This window comes from Leucopleurus acutus, assembly GCF_964270905.1.
Source record: "Leucopleurus acutus genome assembly, chromosome: 10".
Classification (NCBI taxonomy): domain Eukaryota; kingdom Metazoa; phylum Chordata; class Mammalia; order Artiodactyla; family Delphinidae; genus Leucopleurus; species Leucopleurus acutus.
Genome location: NC_139153.1, coordinates 103,117,135 through 103,142,319, shown reverse-complemented (window position 1 = coordinate 103,142,319; position 25,185 = coordinate 103,117,135). Strand labels below are relative to the sequence as shown.

The following is a 25,185-nucleotide window of genomic DNA, read 5'->3' as shown; positions in this document are numbered from 1 at the left end:
AAAACTGTCCACAGTGACTTTAGGAGAACCCCTCTGTAGCCCTTTTATTCTCTGTGGTTATAAAGCTACGTTATAATCGACTACAGTTCTCTACAATAAGGGAACAAAATCCAGGCCATCTAAAAGTGTTATTTAAAGGGATCATAGACTAAACTAAGAGAGCCGTACTTAAGATAATCCGAGCTACCCTTATTGACCCCACTGGAAACTGCTACCTAGTCTATCCTGCCTATGTTGTCAAAGGGAAAGAAAAAGAAAACATGTCATAAATCATGTTACATTAGTCCTAACAGTTCTTTCCACACTGATTAAAAAGTATAAAACTAGAAAATAACTAAATGCCTAAAACCCTCCTTCTCCTTGTGGGGTTGTGGCCCTGTGCTGGAAACCACCAACTACAAAGAAGAGAGACAACCATCCTTGACAGGAGAGTTAAAAGGGTCACAGACACGATGGAAATTTTCTTCACCCTAAAGAGACTGCTGTTTGCTCTCCCAGCACCAGCGCTTAGGGTTCAAGCCCAGACCACTTAAGCCACGTGGGGAGGTGGGAAGCCTGGACCTGGCACAGTCTTAAAGAAAAAAAGACAAGGGAAACTTGAGGAGCCCGTCGGAGCACACTGGAGCAAGCACTTGCTATGCTCTTCCGGAACCGAGTGCAGGGATGCCCGGATACGTCCAGGATTGGCAGTGCACGGAACGTGAGCACAGAACATCCCGGGGGAAAGCAGAAGCCCGTCCACGCCCACTGCGGGCCGATCCCCCCTTCTCCGGGCCACGATGCAGCCCCCCACACCCTCCGACAGGCCCTGAGCCTGAGCTCGGGCTGAAGGGAGAGTTAGAGACACAACGTGGGAACGAGTGTTTTCACAGCAGATGAGGCCTGTGGTCCGCACCTCCAGAAGCTGCTGCCTCCACAGCCCGCCCCCCGCCTCCCCGAATCGCAGCGCGCAGACACCCTTCCCGAACCTCGCACGCAGCGGCCACACGTCCCCTCGTTTCTTCAAGACCCGCCGTGAAGGCTCCTACTTACGTAGCGCGTACAGGGTGAGAATCACTCCGGCCAGGCAGAATCCTTCAAAGAACCTGAGCGTGCTGAACATGGTCACGTTCACAGACAGCGCCACGGTCAGTCCAAAGACGAGGATGAAGATGACGGAGAAGAGCAGCACGGGCCGCCGGCCGGACCTGCACGCGGACAGGGACACGGTTAGCCGCCACCGCCGGGTGGGGCCGCCGGCTGGACGCCACGGCATCCCTGGGACCGCCGTGCTCGCTGGGTGCCGGGTGAGCACCGCACTGAGTCTGTATCCCTCCTGGACCCACCTGGGGAGGCCCAGGGGTAGAAGGCCCCCGGGGGATATGCACGCACCCGCTGGACTTGTGGATTAGGGAACACAGGTCAACAGTACCGCTCAACAGACCAGAGAGATGGGAACCAAGTCCTGTTGGCGAGTCTGTTCCCAAGTACATGGGGGATAATTCAACACAATCAATGACACCTTCCCCAAACACCAACCTTGACATGCCCAACATTCAATGTCTTGAGAAGCTGCTGACCTTTGGAAGTGGCTCCAGGGTCAACACAGACCCCAGGCAAGCGGCTTCAAGCCGTTTCTCTGGGCTGTTAACTAGTCTGGCCCGACCTCACCCGTGGCCTGGTGGAGCCCAGGGCCCAGCCGGCTGCCGACTGGTTTCAGCTGTATGATGAGAAGGAAATTTAAGGGACCACAGGCTAAACTAAGGTAGCCTGACCTGTACACAACGGGTGTGGACCTGAAAGTGAAGCCCCCCGGGCCCATCCTCTGCACCTCGGGAAACGGCAGCGCGCACCCTGGGCTGGTGGGCCACAGCGCCAGCCGGTGAGAGCTCGGTGACCACTAGGGGGCGATGTGCTTCTAGGCGTGGCCCGGGGGTGGGGGGGCTGGGTAGCGGTGGCCCACTGGGATGGGGAGGCCCTTGTTCTCCATCCCTCCCAACCTGTCATGTGTCCCAAGTAGAGCAGAACCCTCCCCCACACAGATGAATGTGACACAGCCAGAGTGAACCGGAAGGAAGGCTCACAGAGCAACTGGACTCCATTTGCCAGGGAACAAAGTCCACGCCTGGTACCCCAAACACCTAGACTTAGGACGAGGCACCTACCTAAGAGCAGAGTGCCCAGAAAGGGCAAATGGAGAGAATGGAGAGTAGAGTCGTGGTTGTCTAGGGCTGGGGTGAGAATGGCGGTGACTACAAATGGGCAGGAGATGGCAATGGTGTAGACTCGGCGTGTGGTGTGACTGCATAACCCTGTGAATATACTAAAACTCACTGAATTGGGTACTTAAAATGGGGGAGCTTTATGGTATGTAAATTATCTCTCAATAAAGCTGCTTTTTAAAAAAGCAATACTCAGGAGTGCACGGTCTTGCCCTGTGCAGGAGATGGATGTAATTTCTAGAAACTCTGGGGGCGGGAACTACAGGACACAGTTTCATTCAGAATTCCTTAGGCTTCTGGGCAGCCCCGTCAGTCGCTTTGGTTTAGAGAAAGGAGGGCAAGGCTGTGAGCTCAACGCAACGTAAGTCAACCTTCTTATCGAGCTTTTAGCCATGACCTCCCCTGACTTGTGCTGGGGCCACTAAGTCCTCATCAGCAAAGACTCTATAGGTAGTTTGGTCCAAACCCAACCCGTTTACAGAAATAAATTTAAGCATGGCTTAGTTGGTCTCCTAAAATGAAGGAAAACGAAGTCTAACTTACCCATTTTTATTTACCTCGACTTCCCTTCTCTGTAACACGGGGATAACCGTCCTGCATCACAGTGTGTTGGGATCGCTAACAGGGATGACGGACAGGGCACCCAGCAGCTCGTGGGTCCCCTTCCCGCATCCTACGTCCCTGTCGCCCACCAGATACGGTCTGCCCTGTCCTGACACTTTAGGAAAGATCCTGGATTTTTTTTTTTTAACTTGTAGAAATGATTCTAAATCTTTCCCTCCCAAATGGTTGTTAAAATCATTAAGTGAAAATCAGTATTAGGAACTGTGGGGCCGACATGGTCCTCAGGGTCAGAGCCCCGCGGCCCCGAATCCAGGCTCCCTGAGGAAGGATGGAATCTTGAGAAAGACGAGGCTCCGTCAAACGAGCCTTGTGCTTTCTTCAGGAACGGCCGTCGGGTATAGACACGTGCAAGTGATTTAGAAAGCACTGGAGTTCACGTGCGCACCGGCTGCCCCAGAGCTGGGCCCCCCCCCCACCGGCTGACTGGTAAAACCGCACCCCCAAATCTGCGATGCGCAGAGTAACGGCCTCGGGGGGGCCCCGGTCCTAGTCCTCAGACCCTGCGACTGTGTCACCTCTCAAGGCAAAAGGGGCTGCACAGACGTGACGAAGGTGAAGGGCCTGAGGTGAGGTGACTGTCCAGGTGGGTCCAATCTAAGGACCCGGAGAGCCTGTCCTGGCTGCAGGGAACCAGAGAGATGACCTTGTGAGAAGGACCTGACCAGCCATCTAGGGCTCAGAAACTAGAAGTGGGCCAGGAGCCAAGGAACGCGAGAAGCTGGAGAAAGCAAGGCAGTGAATTCTCTCCTAGCACCCCCAGGGGGTCCTGCAGCCCTGCGGGCACCCTGGGCTCAGCCTGGCGCGAACTACAGGACCGCGAGTCAGGTCAGCCAAGCCACCAAGTGCCTGGGAACCGTGACAGCGGCCCCAGAGAAATACGACAGGGTCTCCGCAGGACACAGATGTCCCGCTCAAACGGAGGACTCGGAGGAGACTTTAACGGAGGGATTATTTACAAAGCGGGGGGCAAGCTGGGAGAGAAGGCTGGGGCTGCCGACAGCAGGGAGTGGGGAGCAAGGACAGTCCGGAGCTCAGAGACGGGGCGCAGGCAGGGGGGCCCCGAACGATGGCAACTCTACAGAGACCAAGCAGGGGAGGGAAATGCCGCCACCTTGCTGTCCCCTCCCTCACATCTCCAGCCTGTGCTCCCCGCGCCGCCCCCCCACCCCGGCCTCTGCCCCGCTGGCCAGGCTCAGCCGGGAGCCAGAGGACAAGGGGGCCTGCGGTGCAGCCCATAAAGGCAGCCTCCCGGGACCTGCTGGACGAGACATGCAGGATGTCCAGCCAAAGACCCGGGGAGGGGGGGAACGAGGTCATCGGGCAAGAGCCACTGACCGGGCCGGTCCCCCTCTTCCATGTGAACTAACGCGTGACCGTACATACTGTCCGGTCCCAGATAGAACGTGTGTGGAAAACAGTCACTTTTTAAAGTTTTCTTAGACGCTGACTGCGGTCTTAGCTTAACCTAGGACTGGATCAACTTCCCTACACAGCCGTGAAACGGTGCCAAGGGCTGTGAAATCCGGGCTTCCCTCTACATGTGTTTATCTCCTTTGAAGCAAGGCTCTAGCAGGGAGTAAAATGCCAAAAGTAAATCAGGTAAGGGTGGAAAACACCAAACTTTCAAACTGGAACTGAGGCCCACTCACACGTGCAGGGAGCCCCAGCACAAGCTGCCCGCCCTGACCCCCCGGTGCCCCTCGCCCACCACGGTGACCCTGGCCAAGCGGCCATGGCACCAGACTCTAGCTGCTCGCCAAGGGAGACCCCAGACTCTCCTGTCTTCTGTCCCCAGGCCTGGCGTGCGGTCAGGGAGGCCAAACGGCGTGGATGGGCCAGAAGGAAGAAACCACAAAACCCCGTCTAAACAATTTAAACCGTCACAGATCTGTTGGTCGAGGTCCATATTTACTTCCCCTATTAAATCTCTCAGGAATCGGGACACTAAAACCTCCGTCAAGTCCGTGTTTTTAGGGAGAAGTGACGAGGTTATATTACCATAGCCTTCCCCACCTATTTCAATGCAGGTTTCTAGGAAACAAAAGTCTTTGTGGTTAAAACATTGGGATTAGAGTATCTTTTAGGTCAGTATAGCTCACTCTGAAGACGTTTAAGCTCAAGGATTTGGTTTAAAAAAAAAACCAAAACCCCAAACCCTCGCCCTTTCCCCGCCTCCACTCCCCAAGAAAAGCCACCACCAAACCCCATGCGAGGGCGGGCTGTGGGTTTCCAGAGATCACCGACAGCGTCTCTGTTGCCGTCTCCAGGGAGTATGTCCTTAAAAAGCACTTCCAAACGATGATTAAGCAAATTCTGAACACTCAGGAAATCACACTTCACATTAATGCAAGGAACTCCCAAAATAGGCACTAGCCTTGGGGAAGAAAGTTCTAGAACATGAAAGGGGCCTCCCTGGGCTCCCCCACCGCTCTGTCCCCGCAGGCGCTCTCTGGAGTACCACCAGCCAGCTGTCTACACCCGTGGAGCCAGGCTCTGGGGCCACCACCAGCTTAGTCTCAAATCCTGGCTCTCCGACCTAAAAGCTGAGTGAACCTGGGGATTTTACTTAAACGTCCGTGCTTCCATTTCTCCACCATGAGACAGGGGTAATAAGAGTACCTTCCTAACGGGGTGCTGTGAGGACGGGATATTCTAATCCACGGAGGCACTCAGCACGGTGCCCAGCCACGGCAGGCAGCCAGTAAGCGAGGGGTGCTACCATTGTCGCTGTTATTATTACCATGACTACCTCCATCGCCCTCCGAACAACCTGCCACTTCACCCTGAACCACACACCTGGCCCCTAACCCACCCACGTAAAGCGTATTCATTCTCGCCTCTGGTCACTGCCCCTCTGCCTGCACTGCCCAGCCATTACGCACATGCCGTCCACTTTTCAAGGTCTAGCTCCCTGTGGACCCGCACAGGCATCTACTGGCCAAGCCACCTACAAGGACTGTCCCTCTCTAAGATCTGTGTGGCATTCAGGGAGCTCATGGGCACAGCCCCACCGTGCAGTTCTCGGGGGTGAAGAGAGTCCGCCGTGTCCTCTCCCCATCTTTTGACGCCTCTCGTATATCCACCCGCTCAGGGCCCGGCCCATAAAGCCTTGAAGCCACGTCCCCAGGCTCTTCCTAACCGCACTCTGACGGTCAGGAGGACATGGGCTTGCAGGCTGCGAGCCGGTTTTGCTAGATTCTAGCAGCCGGGGAACTGCAATGAATTTAGATTCTCACTTCAAAAGGGTCTGCTCTGTGCACCGGCCAATTCCTTTCATTCTGAATGCTGCAGGTGGCAGCTACAGCCTTCTGCTCTGCCACCAGCACCAGGGCAGAGGAGAGCCTCGGTCACGGTGAGCTCACACCGACCGTGCCCCGCTAGGCAGCAGAGGCTCGCTGCGGCTCCCAGGTTTGTGCAGCGGGCATGTGGGTACTTACCAGTCAGCAATGCATCCAGTTATCAGGTAGCCAAAGATTAATCCAACCAGTAAGGAGAACTTAGCGACATGGACCTTCCAGGCATTATCACACACAAGATCCCACTAGAGAGGGGCAAATAGAAAACAGATCAGAGAGAAACACACACAGAGGCCACTTGTCAATCATAAGGGCAACACATAACTGCGCTCAGGGTCATGACACCCTTTACAGGCTGTGTCACACATACCGCTAAGAGTCTCTTCAATGTTTTTGAAATCCAACAATGAGAAATATAAATCTGCCCACAGAAGGCGGTGTAATGTTTTAGCCCGGGACAGAGGATAAAAGTCTGCAGGGTCTCACCCCCCCCCCCCCCATGACATCTGCGGATGAGTCTTTCCTCCATCCTGCCAGCACAGGCCGGGAGTCCCCCATCACTGGCACAGCTGTCACGCGGCCCTGCAGGTGGAAAGCCCCTGCCAGCTTTTTGCATGGGGTATCACAGTAACACGAGGAAACTGAAAGCAACCTCTGTGTTTCCATCCCAAAAAACTCCCCAAACTTTATAAGTCGCCTTAAAAATAAAGAGGGTTAGCAGCGAATACTGAAATATCAATTTTAACTAAGCATTCTTACTTTTTTTCCTCATCGATGTCCCTTGTGTTGTCCCATATTACATCCTAAAGCCACTTTCTCTCCACTTGGAGAGAAAGCCAATCAATTGGTGAATATAACATTTAGACTATCTTTACAATTAAGCTTTATTATTTAGAAAAACAAAAATAACTCTCCAATTTTTCCTTCCTCCTTTTGCAGAAGTGAGAGAGAAATGCACGTCTGTTCCCTCGAAGTGACGTGTGTCCAAGTGGAAACACGGCCCTCAACCCACAAGCAACTGACGTCTGGGCCCGAGAGGCAAACAAAAGGGGTCTCGGCTTCAACGGGCTTTGGGACAAGCCGAGCTTCTGCACCAGCCACTGTGGAGGGAGGGGCCAGCCAGCCTGGACAGAGCAGGAAGGCGGCCGCCCGCCACGTCATTCCCTGGACTCCCTGGGACGCATCCAGGGCCAGCACTGCTAGCTGCACGCAATCTCATATTAACAATTCAGATACAGGTGTTCTTTCCAGGGATGACATCCCCCTACGTCTGCCCAGGGACCGGCAGCATCAGCATCACCTGTGAAGGCGTCAGAAAGGCACATTCTCGGGCCCACGCCAGACCCCGAACGGGAAGTTCTGGAGGAAGCACAGCAAGCAGTTTGACAAGCCGCCCAGGTGACAACGCCGCCGCCCTGGCCTGTCATTTCCCTGCTGTTTTGAATACAGTGAATGAGCTTCCCAGGCCTGGGCCAGGGCTCGAACAGTCAACCCCCAAGAGCAGGGTGAGGCCAAAGGCCGCGTGAAACATGCACAGCAGGGCTGGTCAGTGCCTTGTGCAGCAAATGCTGGGTCAGAAACTAGAGCATGAGCTAAGGGGGCTTGTGGAGGCCAGCCTGGAAAACCAGCACTCACGGAAGTACCCGTGTGTGTATATTCTGTCTCCCCAGCCTGGTTTAGTACATTCTGAGGCTGTTTCTGAATTGCCTTCTCTCCACTCTGCCCAGCACAGGACTCTGCCCACAAAGCAATTGATTTCCAAGGCTAAGAGCTACATCTCCCAGCCCATCTGGCTCCTCCGGGCGAGGAGATGCTTACAACACCTATAATGGTTACAATCCCAATCACATCACACCTTCCTGAACCTCAGCCCAGCACGTGCTTGGCAGCAGAAGGACACAGCCGGCCCCAGGTTGCTGCCAGGGGGAGGGGGAAGGGGGAGGGGGAAGGGGAAGGGGGGAGGGGGACCAGCTGCTGGCTCTGTGGCCAAGAATCAGTCACTCCCGTCTCCACCCAGACTGCTCACTGATGAGCTTATTTGAGGTTAAGTGATGCCAAGCAGCACATTCTGCTGGTATTAGACGCCCAGGAGACAAAAGAGATTTTCATAAAAGCATCTGGCGGGGAGCGGATTGCCAACACTGCTGTGGGTTCAGGCCCCTGAACAATAACTCGCCCTGGCCTTGGGCAGCCATGACCCAATTCAGTTGCTACCTAGTCAGATGTTCAGTGCAATCGCTATCAATTAACAAGGCGGGAGTGGAAAACTGAAACAGCTGAGGGAGACAGAACCGCTCCCACGGCCAGGAGGGAAAGGCAGCCTGGTTAGCAGTGTCGCTGGCCCCGCTGTCCTCAGCCTGGGGGGCGGGGTGGGGGGAGGACCCAGGACTAGACAGCCACCTGGCGCCTTAACCCCTCAATCAGGCATCGGAGCAGACAGCATCTCTGAGTCAACAAGAAAACCACGCCAGGCCCCAGCGGGCTCCCCAAGATAAAGTCCCTCCTGCTCGGGGTCTGCTGGATACCCCTAAACCCTGGAGGCCCCTTGAGGTCCACTCCGTAAACAAGGGGAGGTAGGGCTGGGAATCCACGGGGACAGCATCCCTTGTCCGATCGCCCCACTTCTGATGAAAATAAAATATGCTCAGATGTCCTACAACCTCCAGAAGAATTTCAGAAGTATGAGGAAGCTCTGAGATCACCTCGCTTTCGAAATCTGTCCCACTATCGATAAGACGCGGCAATCGGTCATTTCACTAAGCAAAGGCTAAGGGACGTTAAGAAACCTAACTTGTGCACAGCCAGGGCTCAGTGGCACAGGTTCTGTCTCTGACATCATCACCTGTCACCTCCCTCTTCTCACACCCGTCAATCACCGATGCCAGAGGACGTGCCTTCCTAGCGTACCTGGCACCCACCCCCCACTCCACCCCTGTTATGGACAACCTGATTTATGGGGACGTGTGAGGAGGCTCGCTCGTCACCCCTTTGGTGCGGGTTCCCGCAGTGTGGGCTGGAAAACACCACTTCCAGGCTCCCTCACTGCTGAGCTCTCCCATGTAACTGAGGTTCTGCCCGTCATCTGCACTTAACTTCCAGCGCACAGCCTAGATCTAATTTCCAGGGTAACTTGAATTAGGAAGAACGTTAAGGCAGGAATAGGTGGGACATCCAATTGGTGGTCACATCAGGCAGGGCTTGGTCTGCAGGTGGCCGAGGTGTGATCCCAGAGCCTGGGTTGGACAGTGACCTTCTGAATCCCCCGCCTCCTAGCTGTGACCCAGTCCCTGGACAGGCCATTCTAGGGAGCTGCTCCAGGCACCCTTCAGGAGGCTCAGCTCTCAGCTGCTTCTGCAATTCGGCAAGCACTGATTTTATGACCAGATCTCCCTGGGAAGGAGTGTGCAGGGCAAGAGGACAGGGGGCGTCCCCACTGAACACAGGGGTCTCCATGCATTAATCCCTCAAATCCATTCCCTTCACAACAATGAGAACAGCCGTCTAGTCAAGCACTCTGTCAGCAGGTTTAACAAGATCGCAAAAGCGGAGACGTCATGGCCCCGTTTCATAGTCTGACGCCTGCTTCCCTTGCCGTCGTTCCAGGACCGGGGATGGTCCACTGTGATGCCACGTGATGCTCCACGGTGAGGGAACTGACCCTAGAATGTGATCTCAATCTTAGCTGCACATGTTCTGTTTTTCAAAAAAAAGGCAGTGGTTACAGAAAATCTGGTAGACTGTTTTCCTACCTATATATTTTAAAGATAAGCTAAAAGAAATAAAATTTATACTATTTTCAAGGGAACCATCTAATTGCTTGACTTGCCAGAGGGGAGAAATATTCATCAAGGAAACTAATGAAGTTTCTAAAGGAGATGGAAAATAAATGGGAGATGAGGAAGATAATCTTATTTTCAGCAATAATGAAGATACTATGATAAAGTCAAATGCAAAACAAGAACGTAAGAAAACTGAAGAAAACAGATTACTTATCCAATTTTGAAGTGGAGAGACTCCCTAAGGATAAAAACTAAGAGGAAAAAAACTACTTAAGAAAAAGATGATGGATTTTATAACAGTTTATCTGTTACTCCTTAATTATTATTCATTTTACTTATTATTTAAAACCTCCCTGCATCAAAAATACCATAAACAAGGGCTTCCCTGGTGGCACAGTGGTTGAGAGTCACCCTGCCGATGCAGGGGACACAGGTTCGTGCCCCGGTCCGGGAAGATCCCACATGCCGCGGAGCGGCTGGGCCCGTGAGCCATGGCCGCTGAGCCTGCACGTCCGGAGCCTGTGCTCCGCAACGGGAGAGGCCACAGCAGTGAGAGGCCCGTGTACCGCAAAAAACAAACGTAAACAAAATTATAAAGAGATAAATTTGTAAAATATATTGGAAGGGGGATCAGAATGGGTCACCCCCAAAACATGCCACTTTGGCCTACGGATGCTTTTGAGCTGGAGCAAATGAGAATCAGCAGATTCAGAAAGAAGCCTTCTCAGAGCGCCCCATCTGCCTAAAAGCAGAGGCTTCTGGGAAATGAAGGCCATAAACCCCCTCCCCGGGGAAGTCCTATGGCTGTGAAGACCAAGTTGGCACCCAGATGCGCCTGCAAACAGCCTCACTGACGAATTAGGAGTGGGGACTAACATGTACACACTACTATATATAAAACAGATCGCCAGCAAGGACCCACGATACAGCACAGGGAACTCAATATTCTGTAACAACCTAAATGGGAAAAGAATTTGAAAAATACGTCTAACTGAATCACTTTGCTGTACACCTGAAACTAACACAACATTGTAAATCAACTGTACTCCAATATAAGATAAAAATTAAAAACAACCTCACTGAAACAACCCTCATCTTCCGTTAGTTCCCCCATATATTTCCTTCCCAAGTTTGCCACCCCTAAAAGCCTCAACCCCTTTTCTTCTGTCTCCTCACTTCTGTACAAACGGACTGTCCTTCTGTTAAGATGTGAGCCCAAGTTCTGACCACCCCTTTGAGTTACTGGTCACCAAGCACTCCTGTGTGCCCAGCTCCACTTGGCAATGAACCCTGGTTCCCTCTTGTTCAGCTGCCTTCAGTCTAGTTCCCAGGGCCCCAGCCACAGAGCCTAGGAGGGTAGAGGAAAAAGGTTTTCTCCTCCCCTACAACAGCCGAAGGGTTACTATCCTTAGTATTTCCATAACAATATAGACTGATACTCCTACTAGAAATGGGTAAAGCACCAGGCAAATTAACAAAATATGAAACAAATGGTTAAAAAAAACACCTGGGAAATGCTCAATTCCACTAATTAAAATCAACGCTCAATATTTTACTTTCAAAAAAAATTTTTTTTTAAGTTTCCCAACAATGCAGGAGAAGCCAAGAGGATCAAATCTGTGCTGGGCGTTTAAACGAAGCACTGCACTTCTGCGAGGCCGTCTGGCAACATGCGTCCCGTGACATGAAATCATGAACACTCTTTATCCCAGCAATTCCCCTTCTTGGAAGTTTTTCCCAAGGAGACTATGACTGATGCCCACAGATGTCCTGGTGCAACGATGCTCAGTGTTTGTAACTTGTAAGACATGGGAACCTGCCTGACATCAGCAAGGCTATACAGCATGAAAATGTTTGCTTTTGAAAGCAAATGATTGAGAAAAATGCTCGTAACGGTATGAGAAAGGCTCAGAATAAAAAACCATGAATAGAGGAGATATTTGGGTCCACAGGGGAAATTAGAAGATATTCCAAAATATTTAAAGTGACTATGTCTGGAGAGTTGAGTTTTATTTTCGATTTTATACTTTTCTTGACTTTTCCAAACTTCCTACAGTTAATCTATAAGCCTTGTAATGAAAGAAAAAAAGTAGAGGTAAAAGTAATATAAACTCCCACCCACAGTGGTATGTGAAAGTGATAGTAGTTAGGGTGAGACCAAATGACTAAAAAAAAAAAAAAAAAAACTTTTCACCTTTTCAGGAATATGCATTTTAACACAATCTAAACACTCAGGCCTAGCGGAAGCTTGTTTGCAAAATGACTAGAAACAAACTACATCTTCAGAGCCTGAAGATTACTGATGATGTTAATGTTCATTGACTAAAGCCAAAAGTATTTTTTAGGAAACTAAGTGAAAAATTTCCCCCAAGTTTCATCTTCTGTGCTGGAGATGCCCATCTGAGGCTGCTCCATTAGAAACCACGAGTGTTTTACCAGTCACAACACACGTCTGTTCTAACCCTGAGGAGTCAGTAGAGATAAACGGAAAAGTTTCTGCTCAGACTGCAAAGGGGATAACACTGCTTAAAACTTCAAAAGCTTAAATAAAACAAAATTCCTGACTGAACTGGAGGAATTTAGAGAAATGCAGGGTCAGCATTCTTCTGCAACCTTTTTTTCCCCCTAAAGTGGTATTTCAGCAGACCCTCATGAACCACTGTTTGATACACCGAGCATTTGCCCTGCTCTGTGTTTCTTAACTGGAGACAAAAGAAGTGGCAAGAACACACACACACCCCCCCCCCGGACCCACACACACCCTGGAAGGCTGGCCACATAAGCTGGACCCACGAAGCACATTAGCTACAATCAGCTGCTCAACACTGAGGCAGCCTATGCAGGTCTGTGTTACTCAGTTGTTGTTTTTTAATGGATTTATTTTATTTATTTATTTTTGGCTGCATTGGGTCTTCGTTGCTGTGCGCGGGCTTTCTCTAGTTGCGGTGAGCGGGGGCTACTCTTCATTGCGGTGCACGGGCTTTTCATTGTGGTGGCTTCTCTTGTTACAGAGCACAGGCTCTAGGCGCCCGGGCTTCAGGAGTTGTGGCTCGCAGGCTCTGGAGCACAGGCTCAGTAGTTGTGGCACGTGGGCTCAGTAGTTGTGGCTTGCAGGCTCTAGAGCGCAGGCTCAGTAGTTGTGGCGCACGGGCTTAGTTGCTCTGCGGCATGTGGGATCTTCCCGGACCAGGGCTCGAATGTGTGTCCCCTGCATTGGCAGGCGGATTCTTAACCACTGCACCGCCAGGGAAGCCCTGTTTTTGTTCTTTTTAATCTAGTAGTATTCGGATTTTTTTTCCTAAAGATGCTATCAAAATTCAAGAAATACTGCATATTTTGAAAACCACAAATTATTCTCTGCTTTTTGCCTCTAAGTTCATCCTCCAATTTTAGGAGATTCACAGCAGCCAACATAACTGCCAATTAGGGCTGGCACTCTCTCGAGCTTCCTTAAATGACATAATGAACGACCTTGCCAGATACACTGGGAGGTCTCTGGGTGTCTTTTCTAGTTTTGTTTCCCTGTTTTTCATTAATTGCTGCTCAAACGGCTCCTCCACTTTCTTTTTCCCCAACCAACTTGGTGCCAAAAACCCAAACACAGCACGTTGAGGGAAATAGTTGAACCAAAAACCTACTGTGAGCCTGTGGGTGCTCCATGGAGGAGACCAGCAAACCCGCTCTCTCCTCGTGCAAAGGAAACCGGTCCAAGACCACACTGTCAAAGCTGGTGAACTTCTTCAACCTCGCGTAGCCCCGTTTTGGACTAGTGTAGTCATTTTAGACTCACCCTAACCCTTACTCAGTAATCGGTCTTGTTCTGTTTTTCTTCCAGTGACGACTCTCACGCCTGCTGTCCTTTGGCTGTAGTACCACCTTGGTGTGGAGGAAGAGAGATGGATGTGACAACGGCTTCAACCTGTCGCCTTCGGGGGCTTTCCCGGTTCTTACTGAATTTGACCATTTTTAAAGGGCTGAAAGTATAAAACCTCTTTCTTATAGCACAGGGAACTATATTCAATACCTTGTAAAAAACTATCATGGAAAAGAATGAAAGAATATAATGATATATACATATATATTACGTATAACTGAATCACTTTGCTGTACACCTGAAACTAACACAACATTGTAAATCAACTCCACTTCAATTTAAAAAATAAATAAAAATTTAAGAAGGTAACTTAAAAAGGAAACAGAAAATTAACCACCTAAACAGGCCCTGAGTAGTGGATGTAGGATCATCTCTGCGAGGTAACACAAGGCACTCAATTTTCCTTTCCTTTTTCTGAAAGGAAACAAGGAACACTGTACAGTTCTAAGCAGAGGTTTGCGTTAGCAAACGTCCTTATGAGTGGGCCATGATGCCCACTATGGCCCTGGGGGATGCTGAATCTATGATCCACAGGCAGCAGAGACGGTAAATAAGCAACGACTTTCTATCAACCAAAACCTTGCAGAGTCTTTCCAAATCCTGCAATGCCTATTTTACTACCTCTAAGAAGGGAAATTGATAGTAAACCCTATACACTGAAGAGGACTATTGCAAAACCAGAAAGAGAAAAAAACACAAAAACAAAAAACTCCACCATCCTGAACATTCAACCCCAGGGAACTATTCACGCCTTAAGTGAATTCAACACACCGGCTTCTCACACGTAACTGATATTAAGTAACTGAAAGATTCTTAGCAAGAAATTAAACAGTTGCTACATGTGTTACTAGAAGAGATCTTTTAGTATTGCGCGGGAACAAAACTGGACTGTAACACTGAAATGAGCCCCACTAATTCTGGAAATGAGCGAAGTGTGGAGACCTTTGGACAGCAGGGTCAGGGAATCCTTGGAACGAGAAGAATGTGATGACCAGGTGATCAATCGAGAAGAACTCAGAGGCAGAAGGAAAATTATCTTTTACCTGCGGAGACAAATGCCTTGTCCCTCCCCACTGCCTGGCAGCTGTGACCCTGACTTCTCTCAGCCCTGAGAAGTGCCTCTGGGCCAAGTCACCCCTCACCTCTCTGCTCTGCCAGGGCCCAGCCACGCCAGGGGACCCCCGGCTCCCCAAAAGCCGCAGGCCCCTTTGCCTGTCCTACAATATCCATGCACACCCCGATTTTCCTGGCTCAATGGATAAAACTCATTTCAACCAAAATTATTTAACGTTGTAGATCACCTGCGGGTTGGAGAATGGCAGCCTTTCTGTACTCCTGGCGTTATTTCTTTCGATGGGCATACAGCAGCTTTGTAAGCACACAATTAATTACAAGGGGTAGAAAATTAGAAAGATACAAAGAATACGTTTCCATATATTTAATCAAGTCAATTGAGAAGCTCTCCTCTTCCTAGTACCCCTGTTCTGTACTCCTATGACAACCTGAACTCAGGATAAACACCCAGACCATTTATCAGAACATAACATAATTGCCTGCTGCTTACAAATCTTCCTTTCACCAGCTCAGGGGTTGGCAAACTACAGCCCGCAGGCCCGATGTGGCCCTGCCCCCTGTTCTGCACGTCGAGTTCGATGGGGGCCCGTCTCTGCTAGTGCACAAGTGCATGTGCCGAGCACAGGGGTGACAACACAGGACACACGGCCTGCAAAGCGGAAAATGTCTACTATTCAGCCCTTCACAGGGAAAGTCTGCCGACCCCGGCACTCGACCGTGAGTCCCTGAAGAAAGGGACCACGTCCTCAGTCTCTAAGCTGATGGCTGGGATGGGGCAGGACAGCACGTGGAGCTGCCACTCCGGAAGTGGACGTGCTCTGTGTTTGCTTGTGTTCCCTGTGCCATGCACCTTCTCAACCCTCTTTCTCTCCGTGATTATTTCTTCAAACAGGATTTAAATAATTAATACATAATTACGTATTATACAACATTTATACAGGCAATATACTTTTTAAGTGTTTCCGCCACACTTTTCACCATTAGTAATTTTCCCCAAGGGGAAGAGAATTCTAGTTTCATTATAAAAGCCCACAGAATACAGGGTATGAGACATTTATTTAAAACAATGAATAATTCTCTCTTAATAGAACGAATCGGTTACATAAATTAAGTATCGTCTCAACATTTGTTAAGCACCTGCCGTGGTCTTGTGCTCTGCTGGCTGCTTTGACTAAGCATCTTATTCAGGGATCGAAACAGCCCTACAACACGGGCTTATGACCAGTGAGTCCACTTTACAGATGAGGAAATTGAGGCAGAGGGGAAGCAACTAGTCCAAAGTCAAAGGGTTTTTCAGCAGAAGATTATCAATCCATGTCTGCTTAAAACTCAGGCTCTTTCCCCACCCCAATAAACTCAAAGAAACAGCCCCTGTTCACGCAAATATAAACAATTCTGTGGTTTATACTAAGTTGTTCTCCGTTGCAGCATTTGTCTTGCCTGGTATTCAGAAGACCTCAGGTACGAGGAAGCAAAGCGTTACTGTGGAAGCAGGACAACCTTTGCTGTTACTTCACTGTTACAATGACTAAACAAAAACAGCTGGTAAAGTCCCTGTGAATAGCAGGTATGTATTCAAAGGCATCTATTAAAAATAATACCCCAGTATCTTATTTTTCATAGAATTTTAGTACCGAAATACTGGGAAAAGTCAAAGTCAACCTCCTAATTTTAGAAATGAGAAGCCTGAAGCCTAGAGAAATGATGTAACTTGCTCAAAATAAAAAAATCTTGGGGGCTTCCCTGGCGGTCCAGAGCACTCCTTGTTTCCACTGCAGAGGGCACGGGTTCGATCCCTGGTCCGGGACCTAGGGTCTTGCGTGCCGCACAGCGCGGCAAAAAAAAAAAACAACCCTGGGGCTGCTGGACCCCAGCTCAGGCTGCTGTGGAAGATCTCACTTCCTCACAGGTGGCCCTGATGCAAACTGCCCAAGTCCATCACTGCCGAGCAGGACAGAGGTGTGTGGTCCAGCTCCCAACCTCACGGTCATCTGTCGGCACCACGTTCACTCTGGTCCAAAGCCCTTACGACATAAAGAATTTTAAAAAATTATCTCAACGTTCTAACTGAGACCAACTCTTGGCCTTCTTGTCCAACAGTCACTTTTTTTTTTTTTTTAAATAATAAATCAGGGCAGTTGAGAAGCTAAACCAGTTTTCTCCCTGTTTCAACATCGGTCTCACCATCTTGAAAGGACGTGAATAATAGGCAAAACGGCCTCTTCAAACAAGGATGTTGTTTGCTGTGTCTGACTCAAGTTAGAAGCCAGCACACATGTGAATCTAAATGGTCACCTTTTCCACAAAGACAGCTGACACCAGCCTGCTAAAACAAGGTACACAGAACCCTCAGCTGCTGGACTCACAAAAGGTCTAGCAGAACACTAGTTGGGGAATTTTTACCAATTTGGCCTTTTCCTTTGTTGTTTTTGGGCTGGGCTATAGCTTACCAGGGTCTCCGCAGAAGAGCGTCATCAGATAAACAAGAGCCTGCAGGAGGCCTGGAATTCAGAGACCAACATGGGGGCTGGGCTGGGCCGGAAGGTGACAGCCACACCGAGGTGAGAGCACAGATTTTCAGCTGATGGACCCGAGTTTCCATTCTAGTCACGTGACCCGGGTGAGTTCCCTCACCCCTTGGGGCCTCAGTTGCAACATCTATGATACAGGAGTCATAAAACTTGCAATATAGGTTTGTTATGAGTCAAAACTAATATAAGGCAGGTGCTCGGTGATTATTACTCATTAATTCTGTCACTTAAGCAGCTCCTTTGGGGCTTATGTCTGTGGGTGAGTAACACCTGAAGGAGAGCTAATAAAACTACTTTCAAAAAGAGTTTTGATAGAGAGTCTGCGTTATTCACCAAGACTGACCCTAACTGATCCAAATGAAGGGGTATTTCCTAGCTGTACCTCCTCTCTGCACAGCTGTACATTCTCTCTGCACAGAACAGAAAGTGGGAGAGGCATGCACAGAAGATGCCCCCAGGGCACAGCGGGGAGGGACTGGACGGGAAGCCGGCACCCTTCCACACGGGGTCCACACGCCTTTCACGTCCTTCCCCAGAGCTCGGACGCGATGCCCTTTGCTTCGATCTCATCAGCTGCAGACAGGACAACATTAGCCCCACGTCCCAGACGTCCCACAGACAGTCATTAAATATACTGTTTCTGACCCAAAGGAGAAAAAGGAGGTTGGTTCTCAAAAGCTAGCGAAACTATCACACCCAAAAGGGTGTTTACGTTTTTTTCCCTTGAACCGACTATTAATCTCCCCAAAACATTGAGCAGAATTGGCAATGTGACAGCCAAAGGTGACAGTGCAGTTTGTTTCCAGCTGCCCGGGGCTCAGCGGGACAAGGACATGCAGATACAGGCCCGAGAAAGGACCCCTGCCATCCACTCCAGGGGCCTCCGACATCTGAGGGACAAGTTAACAGAAGACAGACAGCTCTCCAAGATTTTCCTCGAATAAAACTCAAAGCATCCTTAAGCCAAAGCCAGAATCAGCTCCTCGAGGGGCGCCACCCACTGCTGCGAGCCAGTTCTCCTGAGGACTGACCCCAGGGACCCACGTCGGGCCGGGCTGGGTGGGAAAGGGAAGCGGAGAACAGACTCAGCTGGAAGGGGAAGGAGGGGGCAGAGATCCCTCAGGCCCCCCATGGCTGCGAGTGGCCAGACTGGGCCTCAGGAGGCCTCCCTCACAGGCCCCCCACGGCTGCGTGGATGTTCTCACCCGCCAGCCCGGTCAGAACCCCACAGGCTTTAATACTGGGGACGGGCCTGGGACGGTGTCTTCTGCTATGGGTGCATTTGGAAGTACAGCACGCAGGAACTTGTGCGGCAGCCCTTCCGTGAACCTCTGGAAACCAGGCTCTTTCCTGCAACGCTATTAACTGCATCGGGTTCGGGGCTTGGTGGGTGTGGCCCTGCTAATTAAGCCAGGGCAGCTGAATTCCATCCCAGCCTAAGGCATGCTCTGGAAAGGTACGCTTCACAGACTGCCAAGTGACCCTCCATCAACCACTGATTCGAGAGCGGATTTTACAAAGCTTGTCGCAGGCCATCAAGGCCACCCACTGGGCACTCCCCACTCCTTCCCCTCTCTCCAAGGCACACAGGACGCAGAGAGGAGAGAACAGTCCATAAATGAAACCTTCAGCTGGGCTGTGCTCCCCTGTGGGGCTGCATCTTTAACACGCGTTCACTTCTAAGTCAGCAGCTGAGGCATTTTCTGAAGGTGCTTGAAAGGGCACCAACAGGTGTTCGTCTGCAGTAACAGTCAGAGGGAAGATGGAGTCTGCCTTGCAGGACTTCTCAGAGCCTTTACTGTTACTGCACACCATGGATCCTGCACAGGGGGCTCTGTGGCTGCACTTCCCAAACTCAGGAGGCCTTGGACATCCCACACACACACTTTGAAGGGCATATTTTGAACTGCAGAATAAGAGATGTTGCCATGCATATTTTGTTTGCCCTACGACCTAACAGACGATCACAACGCAAATTATAATATGACAATTCCGGGACTTTGAGCCTGGGGTAAGACACTTTGGTTACCCCTGCATCTACATGAGGGGAGGAGAGCTGCTATCCATATGTGTCAAAGGATATTCAAAGTACACAGAGGAATTTGTTTTCTACCTTTGATCAGAGAACATAAAAACAATAACTATGTTTCTCTGTCTTTGGAAGAGATTATAAAGGCTAACTGGTAACAGACTGACAAACATTCAATACTCTTAGGAACTGATATATAGAAGCTCAATGACAGCAAAAAGCAATCACTGTGTACAATTCACCCTCCTTGAAAGGACATGTACCTGCACTGGACGCTGCTGCCTCTCCTGCAGGAGGACGCTCAGTCAGCCCAAGTCCAGTGGTGCTTACGGACTCTTCAAGACATAGTCTACGTACCCAACAGAAGTGAAAGCAGGGACACAAACAGATATTTGTACGTCCATGTGCAAAGCAGCATTATTCACAATAGCCAAAAAGTTGAAGCAACCCAAGGGTCCATAGACACATGAATGGATACACAAAACGTGGTGTATACACAGAATGGAATATTATTCAGCCCTAAAGAGGAGGGAAATTCTGACACAGGCTACACCATGGATGAGCTTGAGGACATTACACTCAACGCAATAAGCCCGTCACAAAAGGACAAGTACTGTCTGATTCCACCTATAAGAGGTCGCTGGAGCCGTCGGATTCACAGAGACAGAAAGCAGAAGGGTGGATGCTGGGGCAGAGGGAGGGGGAATGGGCAGTTAGTGTTCAACGGGGACAGAGTTTCAGTTTGGGACGATGAAAAAGTTCTGGAAACGGATGGTGGTGATGGTTGCACAACGTGAATGTACTTAATGCTCGTGAACTATATACTTAAAAATGGTTAAAATGGTAAGTTTTATTTCATACGTATCTTACCAAAAAAAAAAGGGAAATAAAATTGTGTTCCTGTTCTAACAGTGATAAACCCAAGCTGTGACTAGTCAGGGTTCTGTTTAACTTACACACAGAGGATGCCCCCTTGAAGAGCAGGAAGCCCTCGGGCAGCCACTTCCTGCTGGCGGATTCTCAGCCTTGCGGGTTAGAGCCTCAGGACAAGCTTTTCCGAGGCCCAGACCGTTCCCTTTGGGGAGACATGAGAGAAGGAAGCGTGACAGTCCTCCTGTGTCCCTCACAGTCGCCTGCTCCCTCCCCTGGGCTTCACTTCCCATGATGCTCAAGCCAGGCTCCCAGTGCCTAGGTTCTGTCCTCACGCAAACAGGGTCCTCCCTGTGCATCCCCACCCGCGGCCAGCGCCCTGGTCCAGGCCCATCGGGGACTCGCCTGCGTATTCGGAGGGTGGCACAGGCACGGCTTCCATATTTAATGGCTGTTTACTGGTCACTATTGTGGGCCAGACCCCAGGAAACAACAGTGCAAAGTGCTGTCCTTGCTGTCGAGAGTCTAAGGGTGGAAAACAGGCCGTGAGTAAGAAATGAAATACAGCTGAACTTAAGGCGCCGTGAGAGCTCATCAAAGGTCCTGGGGCTCTGTCTAGTTAGGACTCTCCCTCTTGGCCGGGCAGGGGGTCAGGAGGTGAGTGAAGAAGGCGGGGCAGACCCGGAGGCCCTGCACCCCACGTTACAGAGGGGAACGCATCAAAACCAACCTTTAAATGGAGTTCAAACGTCAACTGAAATCAAACCTCATGTTGGCTCTTCCCTGATGCTGCTCTTGTTAGAAACACCCTGATCCAGCCTGGCAGCCTTTCAGAGGAAGGGGACCAAACCCCCGAGCCCGCTGTTCAGGGCACGGGGGACGAGAGAAAGGGAGAGAGTGACCGGGGGTGCGGCACGGACCAAGCAGGCTCCAGCCTTTCTACAGACGCACCGATGGGTGGGCACGAGGGTGCAGGCCACACATCTGCCACCGATGAACAGGCCGCAGGATACGGATGAGCCCCAAGGAGAAGGATTAGCTCTATCATCACATGTACCTTGGTGTGAGCTGCTTTACCTCTTAGCTGAGATCAGCTGCCCGGACGTTTTAAGGTGAGAAGGCAGGGTCCCCACGCGCGGCCGCGGCTCAGGTGGCTGCCACATGCCATGAAGGCTCATTTGCCAGGGCTGATCGTCATTTTGTCCTGAGACCTTCCAGACGTCTTGTTTTAAACATGTTGAGTTAATGGCTGGGAAACTGCGGCGATTTGCACGATGCGTCAGAGCAGTTACCCTCCCAGCCCCGATGGGGGCTCCTCGAGCAAAGGGCTCGGATGAAGCACGGGTCTCACCCTGTGGAGACGGAGGCTGCGTGGGGGTCGTTTCCTTTCATCTCTGCAAAGCCTACGCATTAAGCGGCATCTCCACCTCGGAAATTAGGGTCCAGGAGGCCAAGTAACTCCAGGAGCCGGAGGTCTGAGTGGAAAAGTGGTGAAGAGCCCAGCATGGAGACCCAGGTCTCCTGCCCGAGCCTAGGGGCTTCCCCCCGCCCTGCTGCACTCAGCACAGCCCCCGAGCACAGGACCGTGTCACTGCTGGACCAGCCCCGGTTCTCACAACCACGCGGTGCTTGTGGTCAAGTCAAGACTGTGAAAAAGCCAGGTGTAAAATCATTTTTCACAAGGTCTTTTTCCCCCCCCCCCCCAAATCATGGGGCTGCGTTTACAAAACCTAAAGGAACCAAGCTTCCTGGCTACTGTGCTCAAGTGCCGTTCAGAACACCACCCACCCAGGCCCAAGAAAGCCGCCTCTCGCTTTCCCCTTCGGCTCAGTAACTTCAACAGCCAGCAGGATAAACGCATTCTCTCTGCTGAACATGGCGGGGCCTGCAGTCCCCAAACTGCTGTCTCAACACAAGTGCATCAGTGGTGGCTGCACCTGCTTCAACACGAGCACAGTTCACCTTGGACGACGCGCAGGCACGGACGCAAACACTCTGCCCGACGAAATGCCCAGCGGCACGCAAACACGGACAAACGTGAAAACCCTGGGGAAAACGCCATGTTTTTGGAGGTTCAAAAATGGTGGGAACCGTCTGCCTGCACTTCGGGGAGAGGTTGGGAGAGATGATTCCCTTCCCACGCCCCAGCCCTGCTGGGAAACACTCCCCTAGCCCCCTCCTTCCCCTGGGCAGGTCCATGGGAAGAGAATTCCCCTCGCCCTTTCCTACAAATGTCCCTACACACGGGGCCGCCGCTCTGTGTTCAGCCGTGGCTGGGAGATGGCGGACGCACCGTCTGTTTCGTTTGGCCTCTTGCTCCCAAACTCCTTTAACCCCTGAGCCGTCAGCCCTCACCAGGCTTACCCAGGTCTTCCTGAGCCAGGAGGCATGCGGGGCTCCCGGCTGGGGTCCCACATGTGGCAGGAGGTCCTGCTGTTCCAAGCCCCCTGGAGCTGCGGTAGAAAACCACAGCACTCCTGGTACCCGCGCTACCATCATGGCCGCGGCCTGTCCAGGTGTAGCTCCTTCTGCCCACGTGCATCCCCGCCCACGTGCATCCCCGCCCACACGCATCCCCGCCCCCAGTCCCAGTCCTCGGGCCTCCTCATCACCCTTGGGCCCTGGAAACTGCATCTGGATTCCTGCGGCTTGCAGGCCGCAGTTGCTCCCCCACAGGCACCCCGCGCTCCTTCTTCCGACCCCCAGGAAGAGAAGGGAAAGAGGGAAACCTACCCAGATTATAAGTAAGTCAAGACCTCCCACTAGCTGCTCCGATTCTGTCAACTTGGACGTCTTAGAACTGCAAGGTAATGAGTAGGCAGGGCTTGCGAAGTTCTGAATTTCACTGTCATGGCAATCTACGTGTATCGGCCACTAACAGGAAACACCCCAAAGTCCACTGGCAGGTGAGGGGAGAACCCGAACGCGGTGACGCGAGCGGTGGAGGGCGTACCAGGAGCAACGACTGACGGAGGTGGGAACGTGGGCGGAGCTCACGCGTGCGCAGGGTGCGAGCGGCAGACGCGCAGGCCTCGTCCTGCACGTGTCCACGTCTGCCACGCTCTGCACCAGGCGGCACCCAGCTGTGCTGAGGGAAAGTAACACGCCGGCTGCTGGCGGGGGCGGGAGGCGATGGGAGGCGCGCAGGGGGCAGTTCTCCACGGCGGGGGAACGCACTGAGGCTTAATTTAGGTCGTGGTTAAGGGGCAGATAAATGGGTCCAAACCCACTGAACTATACACTTAAAATCTGCTCGTTTTACTGTATGTTAATTGTATCTCCGTTTAAAAATATCTGGGAAATTGTTTTAAACGGGTCCCCAAAGATGAGGAAGCAGCAGCCAGAGCTGACGGGGCTTCCGCGTCCTCCCCGCTCCGGCAGCTCTCTGGTGACAGGCAGCGAAGGGGAAGGAGACGCAGGGGGTGTGGCAGAGCCCAGAGGGCTGGATGACCCTCCAGGAGGGAAAGCGTTTGTTTGTACTTTCCCTTCTCCTCAAGGAGACGATCTCCAGGCCAAGAGCTCAGGGCAGAGAGTGAGCGACTCGCACAGGTGCTGTTTATTCCAGGGCCCCTTCCCCTCCTTCCCTCCCCCTTCTCCCTCACCGTGAAAGCGCCACAGGCACTCCTGCCACCATCTGCAGCCACCTGTTACCTGCCCCCTCTGTCACCACCTGGATTCCAACCACTGCAGCCACCTGCTTGCAGATCCATCACTCTACAACAGACCAAATGGGCTGGAAAAGCACTCTTCTTGCAAAAGTGACGTGAAGGATGGAGTCACCCGTGTTGCAGGGATAAGAAGCTCTGTCTTCCTGAAAGGACCCCACTGTGGGCTGAGCTGCGTCCCCCCAGTAAGAGCTGGCGAAGTGACTCCTCAGCCCGGCGGCTCAGGACGTGACTGTGGGAGGAAGGGTCCTCACGGAGCAGAGGAAGCTAAATGACGTCATCAGGGTGGGTCCGCATCCAGCATGACTGGTGTCCTTAGAAAACGGGCAAACGTCGAAGCAGAGACACAGGTGGAGGGACGATGACGTGAAGACACGTGGGGAGGCCAGGTGGAGATGCAGGACTGGACGGGTGCATCCCAGCCCAGGACGCCAGGGACCGAGGCCGCTCCAGAGGCCTGGACCGACCCTCCCTCAGGGCCCCCGCGGGGAGCCAAGCCTGCTGCCGCCCTGGACTTTCTGCCGGACTTTCTGAGGCTCCGTGCCCGCCCCCTCCTGTCACCTGATACGCGAGTGAGTCTGGTCTGCCTCTTGCCCACCCCGTGTGGCCGGGCACCATCACCCACAGCACAGACGCTGGTGGCCCCGGACCTCCCCTCCGCCGGCACACGGTCTGTCTTCTGGAAACTGGGGGGGGGGGGGGGGAGCGGAGGGGGGCTGGTGTTATGGAGGGAGCACAGGTGGTGGAGCGGGACTGACGTGTTTGGGATGCCAGCTTCGTCGATTAGGAACGCCGCGTCCCTGGCCAAGCCCCTTGGCCTCTAAGCCTTGGGTCCCTCACCTATCAGATGCTGATAACAGGAGGGAGAAGTGAGTGGCCCGCCAGAGTGGCCCGCCCACGGCTGGGACATGTTGCCACGACCTGGCTCACAAACCTCCCACCCTCTGCTCACCTGCCAGAGACAGTCCGGGGTCCTCTGCACACAGCCCCTCTTCTCCCCGATCCCACTCCTCTTGAACCCAGTTTTGTCTACGTGCCCGCCCCACGTGACTCGGGGAAGGGGCGTCCCTGGTGCGCACAGGGCACCCCCGGTGGGTGCTGTTGGTCCCGGGCAGGTATGCGACCTGAGGGATGCAGGTGAGAGAGAAGGACCCACGCTCCAGGCTGCAAGGAGACGCTGTCCTTCCCTCTTTCCCAGGCCAGGAGGGGGCTGGAGCCTCAGAGAGCCACCGTCAGGGTGCG

At 52.0% G+C, this 25,185-nt stretch overlaps 1 protein-coding gene across 1 annotated transcript in view; it reads right to left on the bottom strand.

Annotated features, from left to right (window-relative positions):
* SLC22A23 (solute carrier family 22 member 23) overlaps window positions 1–25,185 on the bottom strand; it is a 146,024-nt gene that overhangs the window by 104,504 nt on the left and 16,335 nt on the right. Inside the window, exons 2-3 of the mRNA XM_082847535.1 lie at window positions 6,263–6,366; window positions 1,033–1,187 (exon numbers count right to left, since the gene is read on the bottom strand). Of these exons, the coding sequence (XP_082703661.1) occupies window positions 1,033–1,187; window positions 6,263–6,366 (259 nt within the window). The remainder of the gene's footprint in view (window positions 1–1,032; window positions 1,188–6,262; window positions 6,367–25,185) is intronic.